At 36.4% G+C, this 25,959-nt stretch overlaps 1 protein-coding gene across 1 annotated transcript in view; it reads left to right on the forward strand.

Moving 5' to 3' along the window:
* LOC121989291 (palmitoyl-protein thioesterase 1-like) overlaps window positions 1-17,814 on the forward strand; it is a 34,797-nt gene extending 16,983 nt beyond the window's left edge. Inside the window, exons 10-12 of the mRNA XM_042543234.1 lie at window positions 15,933-16,055; window positions 16,211-16,303; window positions 17,413-17,814. Of these exons, the coding sequence (XP_042399168.1) occupies window positions 15,933-16,055; window positions 16,211-16,303; window positions 17,413-17,646 (450 nt within the window). The 3' untranslated portion in view covers window positions 17,647-17,814. The remainder of the gene's footprint in view (window positions 1-15,932; window positions 16,056-16,210; window positions 16,304-17,412) is intronic.
* The last annotated feature ends 8,145 nt before the right edge of the window (window positions 17,815-25,959 follow it).

Consider the following 25,959-nt stretch of genomic DNA (forward strand, 5'->3'; position numbering starts at 1 on the left):
ACTGGGCATCACGAGCACCCAACTTATCCCAAGATTACCTGGCATACCGTGGTGTGGCTCTTTCGTGGCAATTCTCTTTGCTCAAATCAAATAATTATTGAAACCCCAAGGTTATTTTGATGTGATTAAATAAGTTAAGTTAGGTCTTGTTGGTTTTTGATCCCTGTGTTTAAGTGTGCAGGAGCTTAGGAGCACAAGAAGTCGAGTGGAAGACGCGGCTAGCGAGGACGGCACGGGGCTCGGTGCGTCTGAGGGATGAGGTGCCACGGAAGAGTACACCGGTGGACGAGAAGAACGTACGCGACGCTCGAGGGACGAGAAGCCGGAGTGGAAGTTTGCTCGAGGAGAAGGTTGAAATTAGGTTCGGGTGAGCCTTATTTCGGTTGGCCAAAATCACCCAAACGAGCGGAGCCGGAGCGGAAGATCCAGATCGAGGTGAGCAGCACCGGAGCAGAGGGCCTGTCACGCCCCGGAGGAGTCCCTGTCCGAGGAAATTTCGGCAGCATCTCTCCTATACGGCGGACAACCTGAAATTTTTCTACATCCTCATATACCTCAGCCACATGCGGCTGGAATAATAAAAATAATAAAATACAACACACAGACATTCCATGCAGTATAATAAACAATAAACAAAACAGTAATACCAAGACTCGAAAATAACCCTACTCCACTACACCCATAAAGCTCAAATCCGACCAACTCACCTCTTCTGCCGTCTAGGCAGGTATGTAGCAAGACACATCCAAAAACTATAACCATCGACACAAAAATCCATACAATATCCAAATCCTCAAACAGAATAAGTCTATCACAGTCTAAATAAGAAACCACAAAAAAATAAATACAGCTTGTGGTCTGCAGGGGACTAACGATCGGAACTCTCTCCTGACAGCATCAATCTGAAAAATAACAACAATGGAGGCGGGGTGAGTCCAACACTCAGCAGGTACAACTGATATACAAAGTAGGGAAATAACACCTAGCACTAATCATGCGTACAGTCTCCTGATATAAGAAAGATAAAAATGCAACTGAAGTAAACAGGAGAGAAACTGTACTAACCAGGACCTGGGTATAAGGACAAACAGTCCGAGTGGCATAGAAATCCTGTATGCATGTCAAACATAGGCGTCCAAACAATAGACAACATATAAATGCAACAAGCACAAACACAAGCAATAAATGCATCATGCATATGATGCCAATGATGCGTCCTGGTCACCCTTGACGCCAGTCGATCATCTCACACACAATAGTGAGGCCGAGTGGGTAGGGCTGTGACAACCGTGCACTCTGACGTCACTGTTCCTAATGAGTGACCGAGTGGACGGGATGTTGTCAGAGTACACCTATCCTCCTACCCCAAATCATAAATGGGGGAGCACAATGCTCTCAACTCCCGGTACACGATGACGGGGAGGAATCCCTGCCGGCTAACACGTTGCATCACGCTACCCATGAGCGGACCAACGGAGCCAAACAAAGTCCCTGCTGCAACACACACTGCCTGAATCGACCACTAACTCATGAGTGGTGGTGTGTGCAGATCCATGTAACTGGCGATGTGCTCAACAATAATGGAGCGGACTATCGCACAGCATGCAATCATGCAAATGGTGCATGACACTAACCACAAAATATCCTGAGCTAATCCATATATATATAAAAGTGCACCATAGGTCAACGAATCAAATCAAAGGTACACTGAAGGTATAAAACCTAGGTCCTGAACATGGTGAGGCATGGTATATCACTACCCCTATAAGCATGTATCAACAGGTAAGGAATACATGAGATGCAAAACAAGCAATCAACCAATCATGTAACAGGTATCGGGTAGTGATTAACCGAAACAAATAAGAGAACATAATTATTGCTACTTGTTAAATTCACTACTATGCATATCAAAGACATAAAGTCAAAAGTACCCGCCTCTAATCGTAATGTCCAATCTGGTCAAATCAAAAGTCGAGACGCCCGTCTCGAATCAGAGTCCTGCGCCAAACAATATACAAATATTTTATTTAGCTAACTTCATAAGAACAGCTAAATAAAATCCCTAGGACTAATTTAGGGTAAAACCCTAATCACATATCCTCAATTTACCTTCTTAAATCTAATAGTTAATTAGGGTTAGTAACTAAATCCCCAATCCACCCATTAGATTAAATTCGAACCTAATTCCCTTAACACATAAACATCTAACTACAAAACGTATCAAATTCCTACCCTTACCTCAACTCACAGCCGTGATTGATCCACAATCAAGGAGTGTGTTTGCTGCTGGAACAAGGTGAGTGGCTGTAAATCCACTTGCACTAAACAACCAAGAAGGAAACTCACTGATCAACAAAACAATCCAATCCATAATACCAACCAGTTAGACATCTTAACCATAATTTTTCCTACATCCAGATTGCTATTGAAGTTAACCAAAAATCCTTACCTAACCTCCTCTTTTCCGGTGATGGCAGCACAGCAAGGAATCAAATGCTGGTGGTCGGAGGTGAGAGTGGGCCGGCTGCCGGCACTAGGACAGAAACAGCGCTGTTAAGAGGCGGCAGAGGGTGCGGTGGCGGTGGCTAGGGCACAACTCTATGGAAAGATGGCGCCTCCAAGGTCAGCAGAGACACAGTGGAGGAGAGGAAGAAGAGAAGCTCGGCGTCGAAGAGGAACGTCGGCGAGTTCCTGATCTCCCCCGATCTAGGGCTCGGCTGGCGATGTGCGGCTCGAAAGCTAGGGCTCGGCGGTGATTCAGGGATCTCGGTGGTGAGGAGGTGACGAGGGCAGAGGAAGGAGGGCACTGCGGGTGATCGGCGCTAGGGCACAGGGTGGCCGGCGGTGGCGCCGACACCAGGGCAGAGAAGGAGCGGCTCTGCTCGGTCGGAATAGAGGAAGAAATGGGGGATCAACAGAAGCAATCGGGCAGAGGAGGCGTCGGCTTCTCCGCTTAAGCACGAGGGAGGGAGGGAGGAAAACCGCCGCGGCCGGCGGTTAGGGCTCAGAGGAGTCGGGCGCGCGGAGAAGAAGAATCGGGCACGCACAGTAATGGGGAGGAAAAGAAAATAAATATGAAAAAGGGAAAAGAAATAAATAAATAAATCTTTTCCTCACTTAAATGGGTAGCCTAAATAGGCTTTTCCCGGGTCCCGTTTTTATCCCCGTTAAATCGTCCGTACGAGCTCCGAAAAATTTTCAAAAATTCCGGAAAATTTCCCTTATTAATATTTGCCTATTTTCAGTATTTTACAGGGCCCGGACCGAAAAAGTCAATCATGTTGACTTTAAGGGTCCGGGCACCCGGAGCGATTCTATCCAGATCGCGTTTGACTGCGATCTGTTACGAAGGGGATAAAATTTTATCCCCCTCCAGACGCCCTTCCAGGCGCTCCGACCAAGACTATATATACAATCTTGGTTCAGAAGTTTCATATCAACAAGCAATTTCATTTACAACACTTGTGCGCTTCCCATTGTTAGTTTAGCTTCATCTTTCTATGCTTTCATTGCTGTAAGAGGTTTCTCTGCATGAAGGAGTATTTAGTGCGCTTCACTTCCTTGGATTAATAACCTCCCCGGTTGTAATCAAGTAAATCCCTTGAGCCTCTGTTTTTTGTTTATTCTAATTTTATTTATGCAAGTGTTCATTTAAATCTGAGAAGGGTATTTTCTGTTTTATTTTGTGCAGAGCTATTCAACCCCCCTTCTAGCCGGCCCAACAGTCCCATCAAGTGGTATCAAAGCCAGGACGCTTCAGGAGGACTAACCGTCGATCGAAGCAAATACGATGGCCGGACCAAGCATCTACCCACCAAAATTCGAGGGGGAGTTCGCTAGCTGGAAAAAGCGAATGCAGATATTTTTCAAAACCGACTTTGAATTACTTTTAATAATGAAGTTCGATTTTGTAGCACCCGAAGGTAAGGAAGAATACTAGTGGACAAAAAAGGAGTAGGCCGACTACATGGCAAACGACAAAGAAGAGTTTCATCTGCTCAGCGTCCTTCTGCCACAAGAAGTCAACCGGATCGACACCTACAACTCAGTAAAGGAGCTTTGAGAGAAGTTCCTTGAGCTACACGAAGGGACGCCCGAAGCCAAGCTCACGAGACGGGACTTACTTCTCAACCAGTTCACCAACCTGCGATTTGAAGAAGACGAAACGATTGCACACCTTCACTCGAGGATTAAGGAGCTCATCACCTGACTTTCGAATCTCGGAGAAATGGTAAGTAATCGAGATTCGCTAAGGTACGCTCTTAATGCATTCCCTAAGAATACGAAATGGGCATCACTAGTAGATGTCTTCTATATCTCTAAGGACTTAGAATCTATTACCTTAGAAGAATTATTTTTGACGTTTGAAGTGCATGAATCGAGATGTGCAAGTACGAAGGAACCGAAGCACAACATTGCCCTCAAGGTAACAAGAGACAAACATGAGTCAAATCTTCTCTCGATGACGAGGAAATAGTGATAATGGTAAGACGTTTTAAGAAGTTATGTAAATCAAGAAAAACTATCATCCGCAGGGTAGAAAGAAAAGGGCGATCAGATGCTACCAACTGCAACGAAGAAGGGCACGTCAAAGACAACTACCCCAAGCTAAGTAACAAGGACAAGGACAAAGGAAAGAAGTCTGTCCAAACGAACAAGTACAAGACACTAAAGGCGACGTGGGACGATACGTCGTCCGAATCGGAAGTCGAGGCTTTCTCCGGACTTGCATTAATGGCAAGTCATTAAGAAGATGAACACGAAGCAAGCTCGTCCGAAATGAGCATCGAGAGCATCGATGAAGGGGGAGCTACATCGGAAGAAAGCAGCAGTTCAGGGGGAGCTACGGATAAGGAAGTCGACAAGGTAAGTCAGGTACGATCTCTCCCACCTGACAAGTTGTTTAAGTTTGTAAAATTATTAACCAAAGATTGTTGCAAACTTGAAAAAGAAATTAAAAATTAAAAATTAATTTTAACAAAATCTTGCCCATTAGAAGAGTTTGACAAAATAAAATTAGAAAATGATATTTTGCAAAAAGAAATAAGTAACTTGAAAAATCATGCATGCTCATATAATACAAGTTTTAGAAAGTTCAATAACCTAAATTGGTATTTTAGATATCACAAAGGACAAATTAAAAACATTTCAAAGAAATATGTCTTAAGAAATACCTAATCAATCCAGTTGGCTGGAACCTATATTGGTTCCCAAGTCTTGTCTAACTTGAATTTTATTTAGACTTAGAGCTTTCAGCGAGCAAATTAAACATTTAATTTCCTTATGCGATTTTGTCTAGAAGTGGTTGATGATTCAATAACCAAGAAGGTCCAGTGTCTCGTCATAGTTTGGAAGCTAAATATTGAAATAAAATGTTTAATTGACTAACTGATAAAGCATTAAAATTGAAATTAGATAATGTTTTGAATAGTTATTCAATTTTTTTTTTGGAAAATTCTTCTATGCAAATCTGTTTAACTTAAAAAAAACTTAGTAAATTTAGAAATTTTTTAAATATCAGATTTACTTTATCAAAATTTCTACAAAAATTCTTGAAAATTTGTTTAATTGAGAAAATTTTCCATTTTTTTTACTTAGAAAATATTTCTAAAAATTGCATTTGCACTTTTAGAGCTATCAAAATTGTTCTCAAAATTTCCAAAATCAGAGTTTACTTAGAATTTTCTTTTACTTGAAAATTTTTTTACTTAGAAATTTTTTTTCTCTGCTTACTTAGAATTTTTTTTGCAACACTTAAAGTTTCTAAAGCTACTAAGAATTTTTTTTATTTTTCAAAACTTAATACCTTTTTTTTTTTTAAATCAGGATTACCCTTAGATTTTTTTTACCCCATTTTTTATGTGATCAAAGGAGAAGAAGAAAAAGATTAAGTCTAGGGGGAGGTAGCTAAATATTATTTTTTTTTTTTTGTGCTTTATCTCAAAATTTATTTTTTGCTTTAACTTTATTTGTTTACCCTAACTTAACTTGGGTTGCTTACATAAAAAAGGGGGAGATTGTTGGAACCCCAAGGTTGTTTTGATGTGATCAAACAAGTTAAGTTAGGTCCTGTTGATTTTTGATCCCTGTGTCTAAGTGTGCAGGAGCTTAGGAGCACAAGAAGTCGAGCGAAAGACGCGGCTATCGAGAAGGACGACACGAGAGAGAGCCGACAGACTCGATGCGTTTGAGGGACGAGGTGCCGCGAAAGAGTACACTAGTGGACGAGAAGAACGTACGCGACGTTCGAGGGACGAGAAGTCGGAGTGGAAGTTTGCTCGAGGAGAAGGCCAAAATTGGATTCGGGTGAGCCTTATTTCGGTTGGCCGAAATCACCCAAGCGAGTGGAGCCGGAGTGGAAGATCCGGACCGAGGCGAGCAGCACTGGAGCAGTGGGCCCGGACAAAAAAAAGTCAACTTTAAGAGTCTCGGCGCCCGAAGCGATTCCGGGCGCCCGAAACGTGATTCTATCTAGATCGCGTTTGACCGCGATCCGTTGCGAAGGGGATAAAATTTTATCCCCCTCCAGGCGCCTGAAACCCTTCCAGGCGTCCCGACCAAGGCTATATATACAGCCTTGGTCTAGAAGCTTCATATCAACAAGCAATTTCATTTACAACACTTGTGCACTTCCCTTTGTTAGTTTAGCTTCATCTTTCTGTGCTTTTACTGCTGTAAGAGGCTTATCTGCCTGAAGGAGTATTTAGTGCGCTTCACTTCCTTGGATTAACAACCTTCCTGGTTGTAACCAAGTAAATCCCTTGAGCCTCTATTTTTTGTTTATTCTAATTTTATTTATGCAAGTGTTCATTTAAGTCCGAGAAGGGTATTTTCTGTTTTATTTTGTGCAGGACTATTCAACTCCCCTTCTAGCCGGTCCAACGGTCCTATCAATAACTACCTCTTCCCTCTTGCCAAGATACGTTCCAAGCCACCAGCCACATTTCACGAATTGAATGGCCAACTAGCTAATTATTGGATAATTGTATACGTTTGAGATTAGATATATATGATTTTATGCAATTTCTAGTAAAATATAATGAGAGGGAGTTTCCAGTTGGGTATAATTACTAAAGTTGGTAATATTAGAAACAACGGTTAACATGACCTGACCCAATTTAAAACATGATTAAGAGGGACAAAACCCGAAAGTGACATGACACAACTTGCTTTTATAAATAGGTTAACCCATCTACGAAGATAATCATTTTGTTTTTTTTTAAATAATTATCTTTATGCTATCTCATATTATTTTTTATTGACTCAAATGACACAACCCATTTATGAAACGATTAACATGATATGACACATATTGTCATGCCTAATAATTGTCCACTAGCTAGTCGCTAATGAAATGTCGCAAATGGGGTTGAAATCAATGTTAGAAGTACCTTAATCTACATGTTGAGAAAGGGGTCAGTCTTACCATGTGGAGGAGGTTGTTAAATTTGGGCAAATCAATTTGCCATGCTAGATCATGTCATGTGTTCTACCATGTGTAAGCTTGAGATAAGTTGAGCACTACCTTTGAGGCCTATAAAAGGGGACAATGGGTACAATAACTAACCCAGGCCAGTAACTAAGGTGCCTGCCAATGCATTTACTCCCTTGCTTGATCTAGTCACTTGATATTGATTATGTAAGATCATCTCAGTTCATCAGCTTTCTTCATTATTATCGCTTCAGTTGAGTTAAGTTCACTTTCAACTTCACTTCTTCAGTTGAACACACTCAAGCAGACCATAAGAGACTGAAGAACTCACACTTGTGTCTGTGCTCAAGGTAATTTGATAGATTAAGGGAACTTGACTACATCCACATAAGCACAAGGACATATCATGCTCCAGGCCAGGAGATTAGGAGATACCATATACGTACATTGAATACCAAATAAACATACAAGGAATTAGTTACATAATAAATTGGTCAAAGCACAATTGAGTTAATCAGACTATAAAGTTTATCTACAAAAGATAAATTTTGCCATAGTAGGAGAATAGATACTTTGTTGAGTTAAATAGCCCCTTATATCTAAAAAATTTGTAAAAGATACTTAATGAGTATATACCCAGCGAGATCTAAAATAGCATATGTACAACAATAACTATCTTATGTGGATTATACTTGCAAAATCTACAATCCAAACAAAGAAATAAATAACACCTATTTTGAATATTTAGTTATATTTATCCATGCAAAACAAAATGGAAGCTAAATACTATGCTACAAATTCAGGTTAATAAACAATATTGCAAATTTCATTTAATCAATTAGGCAATGACCACAACTAACCCTAGTGACTCCAGCTAGGTTCAGAAAGAGTATACACCTCAAGTAGAACTAGTTTCATACAACATAACAAAACTATGTCGATGTCTGCAATATATAGTCCACATTGGTGGGCCTAGACCCTAAACCCTAAACCCTATACCTTTTTTAATTTTCTCTTAAGCTAATTTTCATACTTAATTCAAACTTCTTTCTTTTATTTTACTAGATTCCAGTAAACCTTAACTCCAAGTTCTTTATTTCTTCTCTCCCTTTTACATCTTATTTTTTCCTTTTCATTCCTTGCAACCCTAATGCATTCACAAGTTTCTTTTTTTCCTTTACTCTCAACAATCTCTTTTCTTTTCATAACCTTCTCGTTTCTGGAGATGTAGTTCTTATCACAACCCCCACTTCTCTCCTTTCCCCTTCCTCTCTTCTTCTTCTCCTCCTTATTCTTCTCTCCTCTTTTTGTTCATTGAAAACTCCTTTCTCTCTATTCAATGAACATAACTATTTCCTTGCAACCCCAGCCCCTTCTTTCTTCTTATTAAGCTGAAAGAGCTCCTCTTAAGCAGCCGCAAGTGGCCCTCAAAGGCCAGCAGAGGTGGCTTTCTTTGTATATCACAGTTGACCTTAAAGTCCAGGTTACTCTCCTTTTGTATGTGTGTGTGCAGCTAGGGGATACCTTTTTCTGCTGTTTCACAAACATTAACTAATTAAATAATTAATTATAAAGTATTAACTGAGATTTTCTTCTTTAAAGTAAATATAGCATGGCCATATGCAATCTCAATGTTATTATCATCATCAACCTATGTTTATCTCAAAATTTTGAGTATCTCAAGAATTTTTTAGGTTAACTATATAAATTTTATCGCTCCATGGAGCTTTTTATGCGAGGCAATATCAACAACAGTATTCAAATTAATTAAAATATTTTGGGCAAAAAATATTCTCAATCCTTAAAAGCCATCACCTATTAAAAAAATTAGGTTATAAGTTGTGCTCCTAATGAGACTCAAATAGGTTATAAAATAAAAAATAAAAAAAATGTGAAAATTTCAAAAATAATAGAGCAAAGTGTCATAAATTTTTAAAAATTATTTCATGAGTTATAGAGTAAAAAATATCAAAAAATATAATTTTTAATTGTTTCATGAGTTATAAAGTAATATTTGTTCAAAAATATATATATTTTTAAAATTATAAATTTAAAATATTATTTTTTAAAAAAGTAATGTAGATCAAATAATACAATTTTTAGAAGAGCAATTTTTTTTTTTTGAAAAGGAAATGAAAAATGTAAAAGTTTTGGTCAAAATTGTCCATGTAGAAATTTTGTTAAAAAATATGAGGTATCTCGCATTTTCAGCTTAAATTGTCATGTACACTTGTGCAACAGTTATTTTTTGGGTTGTTTGCTTACTTTGAAAATATGGATTAAGTCTAATGAAAATGATCATGCAATATTTTTAGCCATACCTGCTAGAGGACCATTTTAGAGTGTCTACACTAACAACTTTCTATGGTACATCTATATTCACATTCAAAAATTGAGGAGAAAATAACCATGTAGCGCTTTTAGCCAAAATTATCATATGACTATTTTGGAGTCGTTTGGTCACTTAAAAGCATGAGTGAACGTCAATAGCTTTGTAAAATACATCTATATATTCAGATTTAAAATTTTAGTAACTTTGATAAAATAAAAATTATATGGTAACTTTGAGTCGTTTGGTCACTTCGAAAGCTTGGGTGATCTCTAATGGCCTCCTAGAATGTATCTATTTGGATCAAAATTTGACTCAAAAAAGTCATTTGGCAAAACTACTAAATCATCATTTTAGAGTCATTTGGTCACATGAAAGTATGAGCTAACACCAGTAGGTTCTTAAAGTGTATCTATCTATTCAAATTTAAAATTTGAGCAACTTAGACTAAGTTTTGAGTTGTTTGGTCATTTTGAAAGCTTAGGTGAACTCTAATGGCCTTCTAAAATATATCTATTTGAAATTAAAATTTGACTAAAAATTGCTGTAATAGATTTGGCAAAACTACTAAAGGGTCTTTTAGAGTCATTTGGTCACTTGAAAGCATGAGTGAACACCAACAGTGTCGTAGAGTGCATCCATCTATTCAAATTTAAAATTTGAGTAAATGGTTATGTTGTAGCTTTGACCAAAAGATTTATATAATAATTTTTGAATCGTTTGGTCACTTTGAAAGATTGGGTGGACTCTAATGGCCTCCTAAGATCTAATTATGTATTTAGATTCAAGAATTTACTCAAAAGTATCAAATTTATTCAAAAACTACTAAATGATCATTTTAGAGTCATTGGTTGCTAAAAAATATTATTATAATATTGATTACTATAAATATTTATTATTTGGTTAAATTAATATTATAAAATTACGATTGAGTAAAAATTAATTTTGGATTAACTAAAATCTAGATATGATGATTAGGATCATATAGGTTTAAATTAAATCAAATTTAATTTATTTTAAACATTTTAAGGAGAAAATTTAAGAAAAAGAATAAAAAAATTAAAAAGGATTTTTTTTCATATATGTATGGATAAAAGAAATAAAAAATAAATTAAAATATGGGAAAGGAGGAGAAAGAATTAAAGAGGGAAAGGGTTAAATCATTAAAAAACTTAAAAAATTAACAGTTAAAAAAATAAAAATGAAAAGAACACAACTTGAGAAAAAAATTAAAAAATTAATAGTTAAAAAAATTGAAATAAAAACACAGTTAAAGAAAAAAATAAATTGAAAAAAAAGCTTAACCTCATGAGGCCATTGTGGTCTTTCGCGAGGCGTTCGTGTAGTCACCGCTATCTTGTGCGAGGCGCCTTCTCGTGAAAGGCGTCCGCCGCTTGCGAGATGTCAGCTACTTGCCTCTTACGAGCCCAGCGTCTGTCGCGGCCATGCCAGCGGCAGGCAGAACGAGATGTTTCGCACGATATTTTAATCCATGGTTTAAGGGTATTTATGATAGGAAACTTTGGGAATAAGGTGTGCCCCTTTGACCTTTTTGAAAAAAAAAAGTAATTCTACTTAGATTTTTGTCTAATTATTTTGATTGCATTGGTTGATTTTTTTAATCCATGCAATCTTTATATATTTTATTTTAATAGATTTATCTCTTCTAACTATAAAAATTGTATTGATTGTATTTGAGCATGACCATACTATTCATCTTGGTAATCCCGTTTATGCTATTTTAAGTTATTTCCTAACAACACTTATATTTGTAAAGTATAATGGGTCGAACTACAACACTTATATTCATAATGTATTATGTGTTGAACCACAACCTTGTAAAATTTTCTTGGTATGACAATCATACAAGACTTCAGGGCTGTATAAAAGGTTGGTATCATGATTTACCTCTCCCTTCCATAAGGCCTTAGGGCGGGCAATGGAGGGGCGTCTGGAGTCTTTTTTTAATAAAAAAAATGTAAAGTAATTAATTGTAAAATAAATCACATTAACAAATAAAGACAAGGTTACATTTATAAACTAAAAATATCATTTTTTAAGAAAAACATTGCAGAAGATGACAGAAGTTATCACTTTAACAAAATAACAAACACTAGTTTTTAAATATGAAACAGGGAATGTCATCTACATGAAATGATTGAATTGATTATGCATCTAAATGTCCTATGTAAAGTAATCGTCTACATGAAATTTATCCCAAGATATGTCATCACTTCCAAGTGGCTACATCATTCCCTACACGAGCTAAGGTTGCAATGAAGCTAACTTCGCTCATTGCGCATGAACTGCGATAGTGTGAGATTAATATATATACACAGAAGCTAACTAAATGCATATCTTTGGAGGAACTCCATTAGCATTATGCATGCAATAAATAACCTAGAGGTTGAAAACTCCAAAAGTGAGCATAAAAATTGCAAAAAATAAATAAGAGAGAAATGCATGATGTAAAATATCTTATAAAAGAATTCAACGAATACATGATCAAGGTTATCATATTCCACCAATTTAACTTCATTAATTTCTTACCACAATTTCTCTTGAATATTTCTTAGATAACTTCATCATTTCTCGCATTTCCTCTTTTACACTCTTTCAACTATTTCCTTTTTAATTTCTCCGAAAATCAAACATATACACACATTATATAGTGAAGATGACCCACAATATGCCAAATGAAGGATGCATTGTATATATGAAGGAACCATCTGTAATCCATCCAGAACGAAATGTATTATAAACATATATAAATATATATGGTGAACAACCCACAATCCACTTGGTGAAGATGCATCATATATTTATGGGGCGAATGATCTGCAATCTACCAAATACAAAATACATCATAAATATATATAAAGGATTAACGATCTACAATCCACCTAGCGATGCACCACTCACACAATCCGCTTAGTGAGAAAAATTCTCATACATAATGGTCAAAGCCTATACACGTGCGAAAAAGCCCAAGGACCCACCCTTTTTTAGTGTGGAGCCAATGCTCTATAACATAAGTAATTTGGTCAATTATTAATTCAATATAAGCCATCATGCAACTCCTTCAAAACGTGGAGCCAAAGCTCTATGTTATAAGTAATAACGGAACTCTTTTAGAGAGCGAAGCTGAAGTCCATAACTACAAGTTGAAATTCTATAGTACAAGTGTTGCATTTATAGTTCTATTTAGTATAAGGTTATACAATTCCTTTTAGAGAGCAGAGCTGAAGCTAACTATAAACCATTTATTTGTTATTTTATTTATTCAGCGATATAATCATACATTTAGTTTGTTTTTGTAATTTTTTAGGGTAGTTCATACTCTTTTATGAAATCACTATTAATTTCCATTCTCTTTATATTTTATTTTTATTAATCATTTTTGTTATAAACAAATTCTAAGAAGCAACAAGGAAGGATGAATAGAAATACAACTAAGGACAAGCAATGTGAAGGCATACATCAAGCAACAAGAGTAAACACAAACATTGAAATAATTTTCTTTTCTAACCACTTGATAATTATATCTACTTTTATAAAATTGAATATGTGTAAGGTAAGTACAATGAAACAAGCAAGAAAACCCCACCTACTCAAAGGCTTAGAACACACCGACTTTCCTTGAGAAAATTCGCTCCTGCTCATGGTTCTTGCCATACTTCAGTGCTGAATAGATTCCCTAGGCATCAATCCATAATGTAAAGCTAAGTCCATGCCTCTATGCCCCAAAATTAGAGGTTCAAGATATCTTTGTTAGCTTCTAAATGATTAAGCTGCATTAGTCTTGCTTGCATCTTCCGCCTTTGCCAATTTGCTACAATTTGTGTATCATCAGAGCCAACTTCTATTCTTTAACTCTGGAAGACAACCAATTAGTAGGAATAGGGTGTTCTCCATAAAGAATTTTTGGATTACTCGTATACTAGTTTCAATAGTTGGTTCTAAATCATTGTAACGAATAAATCCTCCTCTCCCTGCCACTTCTAAATATTTTGCTATCTTCTCCTCCCTCTTTAGGATCCTGCGATTCGCCATCACAGTCAATGCATTGGAGGAGCTTCCATATTTAGTATATGAGGTTGGGGGACTCTCCTCGATTTGGTCTTGAAGAGGCTTTCCATGTTCTCCAGTGGAAGGTGACATGGGGTAACGACTTGGCAAGTAGCAACGACTGAGGAGCCTTGGTTGATGCTCCCTCTGCTGGAATGTTGGGGGTTGCTGGCGGCATAATAAGGAACAAAAAAGGGAGAATATGTAGGAGGAGAAATAGGGTTTTATTATTATTTTTCATTTTTACAAAACAAAGGCCATAATTTTTTAGAAATTACAATTTACCTCATTAAAATTTAGGAATACAACAAGCTAAGGAAAAGTTTTGTTGCTTTCCTCAACTCAAGCAATATTAATACCATAGTTATTAAAAGTGCTCGCCTAGCTGTGACTAAGCGAAAGGTGCACCCAGGTGTACACGCCTGGTCGCCTTAAGCGTGCTCCTTGTGAGAGGTGACAGGCATGCTCGAGGTGCGATTTTTCTCTCATTGAAGCGAGCCATACAAGTGCAAATCAGACCCAAAAAAACTTTTTAAAGCCTATCCCATACCTTTAATTACCCCTTTTAATTAATTACATAGCATGCATACCACACTTATTTTGTGAATGAAATTGGAGTGTTTTTGAACATGTAAGTATAAGTATTTAAGAAAATATTAAGCAAGTTTATTATAAAAAAATAAAATCAAAATATTTTTTATTTTGTGTGAAGCTTCATTTCAATAGAAGAAACAAGTTGAAACAAAAAAGACTAAATGATTTAGATTTATTAATATAATAGGGCTTTGAGGTGTTGATATGATATGTGTGATATTGTCGATCCTCTATTTCTTTAGATGAGATAGACGTTAGCAGTGAATGGTTGATGGGAGGATTGAATGATAACATTGATGAAGGAAATGATTTAGTATTTGATGATCACAATTCGATTTGGAGGGAAGTTGCACAAGCTTCTAGAATCGGTGAAGATGCCTACCATTTTAGATCTCAAGTGTCATCTTCTTCAAAAGAAGTAAGGGAAACTATATCAAAAGGGAACTAAGAGAAGATCTTTTACAAGATAAAGAGGAGGAAATACAAATTTGAAACATCTGGTGATGATGATAATAATATGATTGAGGAAGACGATGAAGATTTTGATGATTTAGATATTTGATTTTTTTTAATTTGAATTATGCGTATAACGTATTTATTTGCTAGTGAATTTTATATTTATATTATTGTTTAATATTTTATAGACTCTAGTTTTGTTAGTGAAATATTTTGGTAGAAATTCCTCATAAATATTTGAAAGGGAGCCTTACTTCAATAAGGTGACCGCCTCACCTTGCCGTGCGCCTCAGGGCCCATAGCATCTATGCACTTTTGGGCACCTCACGCCTTAAATAACTATGATTAATATGTCTATCGAAAAGTAATTCAATTGCATTTACCCTACATCAGCAGCATTAGATTTTTCTTAGGTTTGAAATGCATTTACATTAGATTGAAAGAAATCCTGCATTTTGAACTATAACTGTAATTACCATCCTTGGAATAGACCACCTATTCAATAGGAAATCAACTGTATGCAATTTGCTTAGTGGGGCTCAAATAGAATCTTCATTAAGACGGTTTGAATATTTACTGAACTACTTTTGGCACATTTCAATGTACTTAATCTGCCACTAAAATGTATTAATAAAAACAGAAATATTTAAAATTTTCATGTTGTCCATGAATACATAAAAAATGTCTGATACTTGTAAACTCCTATTATGGTCCTCTGTATGACTGGAGGATGATTGTAGCAGCCTGCTTATCTCTTCAATAAGAATATAAAGCACTTAAGAACTTTAGATGCAAAATTCATATGCCATTTGACCTATGACATCAATCTACTTACAACAGAATCATTCTTGAGTTATTTGTTTTCTTACTGACATTCCTTTGTCATCCGTGGGAACATTTAAGTTTGGCCATACATGATAAGCTCCATAGGTTTTGATCATTCAGAGTTGTCATCTGCTATTGTCACACATTTCTCGTTTTGCTATGTTGATCATTTCAGTGAAACTACCAATTGATTGGCTTAGCTTCTGACAAGTATTCTTACCTTTTCAGGATATCCAAGAATATTTGGAAGGATGCAGGTTCCTGCCAAAGCTGAATAATGAGCTGCCAAATCAAAGAAATTCCACTTACAAGGAAAGACTTGGTAGATTACAGAACTTGGTCCTTATCATGGTGAGTTTAGATTTGTCCCTTTGTCTCTTTATCTGTCTGGCAAATTCTTTTTTTTTTGTCCAACTTAAAGTCTAGTCAGCTGCTAGAGTTATCTGGTTCTGCTAAAACTTTCCATTCCGCTCTTAAATGGTTGGAACTTTTCTGTAACATTGCAGTTTGAACATGACACAATATTAATTCCTCGAGAGACTGCTTGGTTTGGATACTATCCAGATGGTACTTTTACTACTGTTTTGCCTCCACAGCAGGTAGCTTTTGGATTTATTATTATTATGATGATGATGACAACAATGACCATGATGATTGTTATGTGAGGTTAATTTGTAGTTCTGGCACTCATCCTTAAGATGAATTGTGTTATCTCTTCTATTAAAGCTTGTGTTGATTCAATTCAATTCAGGGTTTTCTTATTTTAAAATCTACTGCAACCGGCAATCAATAAATTACTTTTTTTTCATTAATATTAGACCAAAAAAAAAATCCTGCCCTTTAGTGAACCTTAATTTTAGTAACAGAAGAAAGTTATGACTGTTGCATTTGCAAATATAGTTCTCCAGAGGAGCAGGTTTTGTTTTAAAAAATATTGTGTTTCATCATCAAGGCATGTTAGTCCCAACTATATGGTACATAACATAGATTGTCCTCCACTGAACTCTAATGCAAGACTTCTAAAATACCAGTAGTTAAACTGATTTTGGTCCTCAATCAAAATGGTTTGTTACCAATGCTGATCTGTGTCTACACATGTCCATATCGACCTTAAATTGGTGGAGAAAAGGGAGTAAGAGTGGCAGAAAAAGAGGAGGAAGAAGGTGGGATGCATATGGTTTTTTGCCACTGCCTTCAAAACTAGGGTTCGGCCAAAAATTATTTGTTCATTCTTCATAAGGTCTTATAAAACCATCCATCACTCTTCCCTACTGAGATCACCTTCACAGAATTGCCGGGATCATGAAATGACATGTCCAACATGGTAATCTTTCCAATGTTCTGTCTCTTGGTGTGAGCTAAGTACGATATGTCATGACATCATGAGATTCAGACTTTAGCCACTTCTTCCATAAGAGTTGTGATCATTATTCATGTCATCATTAGCCAAGTAAACCTTTCCACCTCGCATCTGATGCACCAAAATAAACAGTGTTAACCAAAAGACATCTCCAAATATACTGTAAGATTACAATTGGAGTTCCTAAGCTTTAGTTGATAACACTAATAGTCTTTTAAAATGATTTTGATGACCATCAGAATTGCTTGTGGCCTTCTGAAATGATTCTTTTGAGATTTTTGCTGGCATAATTTATTGCTTTGTATTTCTTTTTAATGCGTAGCTTTAATCCAAGAAGTAATACTGCAGACAACACTCTACACTGAAGACTGGATTGGTTTAAAGGCTCTGGATGAAGCTGGGCGGGTTAAATATCTTACCGTCCAAGGAAACCATCTCCGAATCTCTCGGGATGATATGAAAAAGTATATAGTTCCTTACTTGGAAGACGGACCACCAATATTCCCGAAAGAAAAACTTCTGGTTTCACAATGGGGAGAGATGACACCGGTTGCTGATGATCATCTGCTTTCCTCCACTTAAAGAACTTGATGAGCAATGTATGGTTACATAAAACATATATCCTACGATATTAATGTGCCTAAATGGAACTTGTGGAATCTAGTTATATTATAAGTTCCTATATATTGTAGATGATATATATGGGACTACTACTACACTCTTAAAATTTGCATTGGAACTGTTTCTATTTGGGCATTGTCATGGCTCTATAACTACAACAATGGCTAGTTTTCCTTGGAGTTGTAGGAATGGTTCAGGTCCTCATGTGGTACTAAAGAAGTCAAGGTGAAGTTATGATGGCTAGAGGACATCTCTCCTTGGTTCTCAAATTCTTCTGCAAGCAGATTGACCAAATTCTGAAAGTAATGTGTGGTACAAGTTTGTAAAGATGGAATGATATGCTAGTATATGCAATCTTTACTTCTTTAGTATTTTATTCACTAATTATGTCAGTTGGAACGTTCATTATTCTTTATAGGAAAGAAAATAAAGAGAGTCTAAAATAGAAATTAAAGCTAATTTGTTGCTTTTTTACATTGCTCCAAGAATTAACTAAATAGAGTTGTAAATGATAAATTGACTGCTTAAACCCCATGTAATTCTGCTAGACTTTAAGCGTGTGGCTTCCTATCGGTAGTGGTATGACTTTATACTATGTTTTTATGAAGAAAAAAATGAATAAACTAGTTGTTCTACAAGGAATAATAGCACAGGAACTTGATTTTATTCTTTGGCACAATTTTGTTGTTATGCATGATGCTTAGTTGTGGCTTTGTTTCCTGTGGAATTCTTTCCACATTGAACTGAAAGCAACTCTGTTAAAACCTTCCAAGAGTTTAATGTAGGATTCTTGGAACCTTATTGAACAATAACAATCGTATGTAACTTTACATCTGTTGTTTTAAGCTCAATGACAATCGTATGCAACATTTGACAACTTATTTTAGGTTCATTACAATTAATTTCAATCAATAAACGTTAACCCTAAATCCTGCCCACCGAGTCAATCATCCATTAAACAATTTCTTTTTCTATAGTTGACTGTCCTAATGTTTTTCCTAAACATTTAGAATTGATTTAGGCATCTAAAATAAATCTATATTTATTGATTTATCAAATACTTTTGAGGAATATAAATTTTTTATAGTTTTTTGTTGGTGTTGGGTATAAAATATTTAACCAGAGTTTTGATATATGATTAAGGTTAAAGTTATATTAGTTATGATCTAACAAGTAGTGTTAAGTTTGCAAGTGCATGTGACTTGACAAGTGTTGAAGTCATGGTTGTGAGTGAGGTATGAGCTAAGTCTTGGTTGGAGACTAAACAGATAAATTTCTAACTGGAGACTAGGTGAATAAAGTCCAAGTGATTAAGACTTGATAGACAAATTTTTAGTTGGAGGTTAGATGAATCAAGTTCAAGTGATTAAGGCTTGACATACAAAAACCCTTGTTGGATGCTAGGTGAATTAAGTCTAAGTGGAGTAACTTTAAATTTTGTATCATACTCGTCATTACATGCGACCACTATAGGGAAACATGTTAGGCAATTCCAAACAATCGGATGGAGTTTGACTGGTTGGTGAAAACCGTCGATGAAGGGATTTTAGAGGATCCAAGCGACCATATTGGATCTAGGCGACTGGAGGATACGAGCAATCAGAACAACTCCAAGCAACTGGAAGATGGTCTACAATTCGAACGAGACGGGTCATGACCTATCTCCAAGTGATCAAAGGGCGTCCAGTCTACAAGAGAGCTTCGCTAACATTCTTAAATTGATAATTGTTGCATCCACGTCAATACTTCTCAAGGCGATCGAAAGGGTACTATAAAGGGAGATTCGAGGTAAAGCTTATAAATTACTCAATCTCTCATTTTACATAATGTCTCATTTACACATTCTCTTGGGCTCGTGCTCTTGTGCTGTTTTACTTTTTGTCCTAGGACACACTACTACTTACACTTCATTTCTAATCGACAACCCCTAAAGTGACATCTTTATTTGTTTTAGTGTTGCTATATTTGGTATATTGTGCTTAATTTTTTAGATTTTTTTCTATAAAGTTTCTCCACCTAGGAGAAATTTAGAAATAATAATCATATTTTATAACTACTGCGTGTATCTATACTTTTGATTTGATTAATCAACTGCTTGCATACTTAACTATTAGCTAATTTTATTGCATGCTTATATTGTATTGTCTTACCTAATTGAATCAGTTTAAGTAATTGTTATTTCCGTTGTACTATTTTACTTGATTTAATTATTTTATTATCTGTTCATTTTAAAAATACTTAACACTATTCAACCCTCTCTAGCGTCTAGTTCGATCTTACATTTTCTAATTTAACCCATAGGGTTTTTAAAATTATATTTTGGTCCTTTATACCTTTACCTTGTCGGCTAAATTTTGTTCTTTGGTTTTTTAATAACAACTTGAGATTATTTGATCCAATAATTTTTTTCTTCTAAGGTTAGTTTCAAGGATTACATCGGGTCCTTTAACCTTAAATTTTCAACTGATACAATTTCGAATTCTTCTTTGGAACAGGAATTTGTTAGTTTATTCTCTAAATCAATCTTAATATTTTTTCAGTTCTATACATTTATTTTTAACCTTACATAATGAACTAAAAAACATCTTAATAGCATTGTATAATTTGTCTAAGGGTAGATTACGTACCTCACTTACTATATCAAATTCGTAGGTCGAAGCTCCCCCTACACTGTTGTTTTCTTCAGACGAGATGAAATCTTCTTCTTCACTGCTGATTGTCATGAATGATAGACAGTTTGTTCTAATCCTAAGTCTTTTGATTTTTCATCCCAAGTTGCCTTCAAGTTTCTTTGCTTGTACTTCATTGGTGTCTTGTCTTTCATCCATTGATGACTTCTAATTTGATTTGCTTTTCTCTACTTGTAGGGCTATATTGTGGTTTGGAATTCATGTTTCTTTCAAATCTGCACATCTAGATTCATATAATTCCATAGTAGTAAAGAAATCTTCAAAATACTTACCTCAAGGTTCTTCGAAACATAATAGTAGTCCACCATCACCATTGACATCCATTCTTGAGTACGCAGGAAAGTATTTATAACATATCTCAAAATATCTCGATTTGACACTATCTCTTCGAGGTTATGGAGATTTATTAGAATCTCCTTAAGCCTGACATGTAATTGTGCAACCTTTTCCTATTTTTCTAATAGGAGATTGCTGAGTTGACTTCTTAGTAGATCAAGTTTGGCCAATTTTGTCACTAAGGTGCCTTTATGGAGCTCTAGCAATCAGCTGATACAATCTCTAGCAATGACCTTGCACATGATTCCTTCTGGCTTCTTGTCCCTTAGATGCTCACTCTTGTGCTATCCTTCTCTCTCCACCAATTTATTCTTCCACGATTTCTTGTATCTCGGATGCACTAAGCCCGTCGACTCCCTTCCTATATCATCTTTCTCTTTCACTTGTGTCTTTTGCTAAGGTCTTGCCATCTCCGATCCTCCTTTTCATTTTTGGCCTCTTGGGTGTCTCATACCACCCTTCATTGTACTCCAATGGATCTTGAGCCATCAGGTAATTGTTTGTTCTCTTAAGTTTTACACACTTAGATGCACACATTAGACTTAACAACAATACCTAATTTAAACTCATTTGATAACACATCAAAATAACCATGGCTTAACCACTTAGGGTTCTAACAATAAGGAATCTGCAGTTTCCCTCAAATTGATCGACGAAGAAGGGAATTGATCTTGAAGGAGGGAGATGAGGTCAATCACTTGATCTTGGATGGCTAGTGCATCATCAACAAAATAGTAGGACCTCAATTTCTAACCAAATCTTCCTGGTAGGTGCTAGGCGTAACTTAGTGGGGGGAATCATCTCGATGGCTCTTGACGACCCTTCCCTCAACCCACCAGCAAGATTGAGGGACTTACACAATCACAACCACATTTATGTGGTTTGGCAGTCTTATAGCCTCCTACACCATAGTTTATGATTTGTTAGTGGATCATTCTTGGAGAACACTACTATCTTTCTCCTTATAACTTTTTCAATGGTGGAAAAACCTCTTACAAGCTCAAGAAAATAACGGACTTACAATAAAATCTTAAGTACTTAAGAGAAGCTCATAATAAGACAACCAACCTTATTTTTGCCAACCTTGAAGCCTCCAACGAACTCTTCTTTTATAGGCTTCAACTCTCCAACATCTTTTGTTGTTAGTTGCCTAACAGTCAAGTGGTTCGCACCATTAGTTAACTAGTCTTCAGGATCTGACCATTATCGCACAACAATGACTCCTTTATAGTATTCAAATAAGCAAGCGATCGATAAAAAACTTACCATCAATTGATTGTTTGCCATCAGATGACTAAGCCATGAATATGACTTCTTTTTGTAAGCTTATCTTATCCTAGTCGACCGATCTATTAGATTAACTTGAATCCACGTCATTCAACTGTTGCAACCCAAAACCCTAACTTCCCACAACTTCAAAGTTTTAGTTTATCAGTCGAGTACATATTTCATCAGTAGACACCCACACTAGTCGACTAGATTCCACTACTAGTCAATTGGTCAACCCTTAAGCCATAAATATACTTAAGTTATTGGGTTCCTTAGCTACTAGTCAATTGTTATTCATCACCATGCAGTCGACTAACAACCAAACTGCGACTAACTTCTAAGATTGAGTCCATCTATGTTGAGTTCTACCCTTGGTCCTCCTGGATACAAGTCACTCATCACTCATAGCTAACTATAGACTTATTATTGCAACTTGACTTTGTCCTCAACCATCTCTTGTTAGGTACTCATTCCCTTGGATGTGCGCGAACTCTCGACTCTTCCAATGTCATCCTTCAACCCTTCACTTATGAAGTGAACATCCGGTAGTTATCATCCTCACTACCTTAATGCTCCTTGTCATGCAGTCCCTCAATCTACCTCATGCAACATTTTTTGATCCCTTATGAACATCCGGTAGTTTCCAACTTGATCATGCCAAGTCATTAGTCTAGAGCCACTCCAGCACCACCTTATTGTTCCTCGTTCTATGATTCCTCAGATGATTTATATCATCCTTCTTTAATCTAATTGAGTCATTCAAGCGTTAAGCGTTCCACCTAATTGACCACACTAAGCAAACATCATACTCTCAATCTCATCGAGTCACGAGCTCTCAAATCTCTATATGTGTTCTTGCAAGTTACTATATACTCAAAAACACATATTAAATACATAGGGTATGCTTTAACTTAAATTTTTTTTTGTCCAAATATCAAAATTTAAGGTCGCATTAGACCACTTGAAGCATGATTGCACCAATATATTATTCTCTTGTAATGACTTAAGCATCATACAAATTTTGTTGAAAATAACTTCCAACACCCTCTAGTATTTGCTCTAGTGTGTGTAAATCAGGTCATGACATGCAAGTAGGACCACACTGTATAGGTCGAGCTATACCTCCACCTCAGCATCCTTCTTATGAACAAATCTTTGCATCATCACTTCCACCACAATATCTCACAAGTAGATTTCAACAATATCAAGGTGAAGAAATGGACAAGCCAAAGAGGATGAAATGAGTGATCAAGACAGATGGAACAAAACAATCCAACTCAAGAAAGAAGACAAATTGGTTGGTGCTTTTATCAAAATATATCAATATGTATGAATGATAAACATCCTCAAAGTAGATCTTACGTTGAGAAATTTGTTAATTAATTTTAAGTATTATATAATGCAGTGATTAGTCATTTCTATAGTTTTTTCTACTATTTCTCATTACACTATATAATTTGTAATGTTAGTGCTTGTTTAGTTAACAAAATAATGACCAGTATTCTAAAAATCGACCTAGGCAGTCGTATATGTTGGAGGATCGGTGGCCGGCTTGAAGGGGGGTTGGATAGCTAGGCCACCCCCAAATCGATTTCTTCTCTACAATACGTTAGTTTGCGCAAGCGGAAATATAGAAACTAAAACAATGAAACACAAACGAGAATACAAACGCTAACACACTCGATGTAACGTGGTTCGGAAATTGCTTGCTCCTACTCCACGACGTGTCCTTGAGGTGGACGAGCCCTTGATCCTTTGGTGGATCAGTCCCCGGCAATCTCCGGCTAAAGCTTCTCCTTCTCGGTGGAGCAAACCTCTCACAAAGTTCTCTTCCTCTTTACAAGATGAAACTTAGGGCTAGAAGGAAGAGAGTTGGCTTGGAAGCTTTGGGCAAGATTCAGAAGGTTTACAATGAGTATCAGTAACCCCTTCAATGCCCCAAAGCTCCCCTTAAATAAGAGGAAAGAGTTGATCACCAATCAACTAAAACCCTGACACCAGTCGACTGGTCCATGCACCAGTCGACTGGTGTTAGCCGTTAGGCAACGCCAACGGCTCTCTTTAGAGTCCGTTTTCTGCCAACGGTCATGTACCAGTCGACTGGTCCCCTTAGTCGACAAGCACAGAATGCTTCTGTGCATTCTGTGAAGCTGGATCAGTCGACTGGTCCCAGTACATTCACTCCTCTCATCCTTTCCGGAGTCGCCTTTGAAGTCCTCTTCCTCGGCCTTCGTCCCTCAGATGCACCCGAGCCCGCGGCTCCTCTCTGTGCCATCCTTCACGCTGCCTTGAAGTCCACTTCCTTCGGCTCCACTCCATTGCTCCTCGTCCACGCGGTCCCTCGGATGTCTTCCACACCATCCTTCACCGACTCAACGATCCGAGCCCTTGGATGAGCTTCCCGAACTTGGTCACACCAAGTCCTTATGTGTTCCACCAAGTCTTGCATGACTCCAACACATATCAAATACATATGAAAGCCTAACTTAAACTCTTTGACACACACATCAAAACCTAGGTCGATTGCACCAGCAGTATAGGCACTAGACACCAATCAGTTATACTGAAAACATACTAGTCGACCAGCCTAGGTGGCCTTTGCGCCTATACGGGATTACATGGGCCCAGGCACCCCTAGGCACCGTCTAATCGGTCGAATCATCTAGGCACCATAGAAATAGTGTAGGTTTTCATGATTTTTTTTTTGTTTGAGGCTTTAAATTTAAAACTCAATTAAAAAAATGAAATGTCACACTTTTTTATGTTAGGTTTAAGTTTTATAATTCCTAAACTTTAGTCCAACAAGAAAATTAATTTATTAGCTTGCCCTAGCGGCTAGCACCAAACTTCATCTTCATTGTACTGAGTAACCAAAACCAAAGAAATTAGAGTGAATGAAGAAACCCATATTTTGGAGAAATCAAAGAGTTAAAAGGCGGGAGAAATCAATTTGAAGAAATTATCTGATCTTTCCTCAATTGAGCGACTTGGAAGGGATTAAATTGAAGGTTGGTCAAAACCTCATCCTTTGGAAATGTGATTTCATCAGACAACTCCGAAGAAGTTCTAGAGTGCGAGAACTTCACGAGGATGATTTTGCATCCGAAGAAAAAGAGAAGGGCTACAATAATGATATTGAGTTTGTGTCTGATGAAAAATAAGTTGTTGAAAATTATTGAGAAGTAGAATAAATTTATAATATTTTATTAGTTGTGTAATTTTAAACGCATTTTAAATTTGATGTTATTGTGTTGGAGTTATAGAATGTGATTTATTATGTAATTCATGTTGATACAGTAAAATCCACCAAGTGGCGTCTAGTTTCTGCATAAGCAGCGCTTAGTCCCCGCCTAAGCGGCCTAGGTACTAGGCGCTGGTCTGGCGCTCGACTAGCATCTAGCGAATTTTAGAACCTTGATAATGACTAAGCTCATATTAATATATATTCTAATATTATTTCTGAATATATTGGGAATGTAAAATTAATAATATTCATAGAAAGAAAAATATAAACTAATTATCAAATTAAATTATGTACTTTAGATAGAGAAGAATGGTAATAGACAAATAGGTATAAAACCTAAGACATTATGTCTACATCTTGCAAACTTTGTAACCCTTTTATATGACATAATCATTTAAGATATTTTAACATAGGAAATTCAAATATTAATTTAAATTATGAAGTAAAATGATGAATTTTTATTTAATTGTTAGTGCATATAATTATATAAGAAATCAAGTGGCGTTAATATTATATATTTTAGGTTAATGGAAAAAATTATTCACAAGTTAAGTTTGATAACTTTTTTGGATTGAATGCTTTTATGCCTTTTGTTTCACTCTTTCATTCAATAAATAAATGAATTACATCAATTAAACGCTAATTTACAGGATCGATTCCTCTCCATTTACAACTATATGTATTAATTATGATGGATGTATCTCTATTTATAGCCTTACACACTAATTAGGGAAA

Source organism: Zingiber officinale, chromosome 6B (assembly GCF_018446385.1).
Source record: "Zingiber officinale cultivar Zhangliang chromosome 6B, Zo_v1.1, whole genome shotgun sequence".
Classification (NCBI taxonomy): domain Eukaryota; kingdom Viridiplantae; phylum Streptophyta; class Magnoliopsida; order Zingiberales; family Zingiberaceae; genus Zingiber; species Zingiber officinale.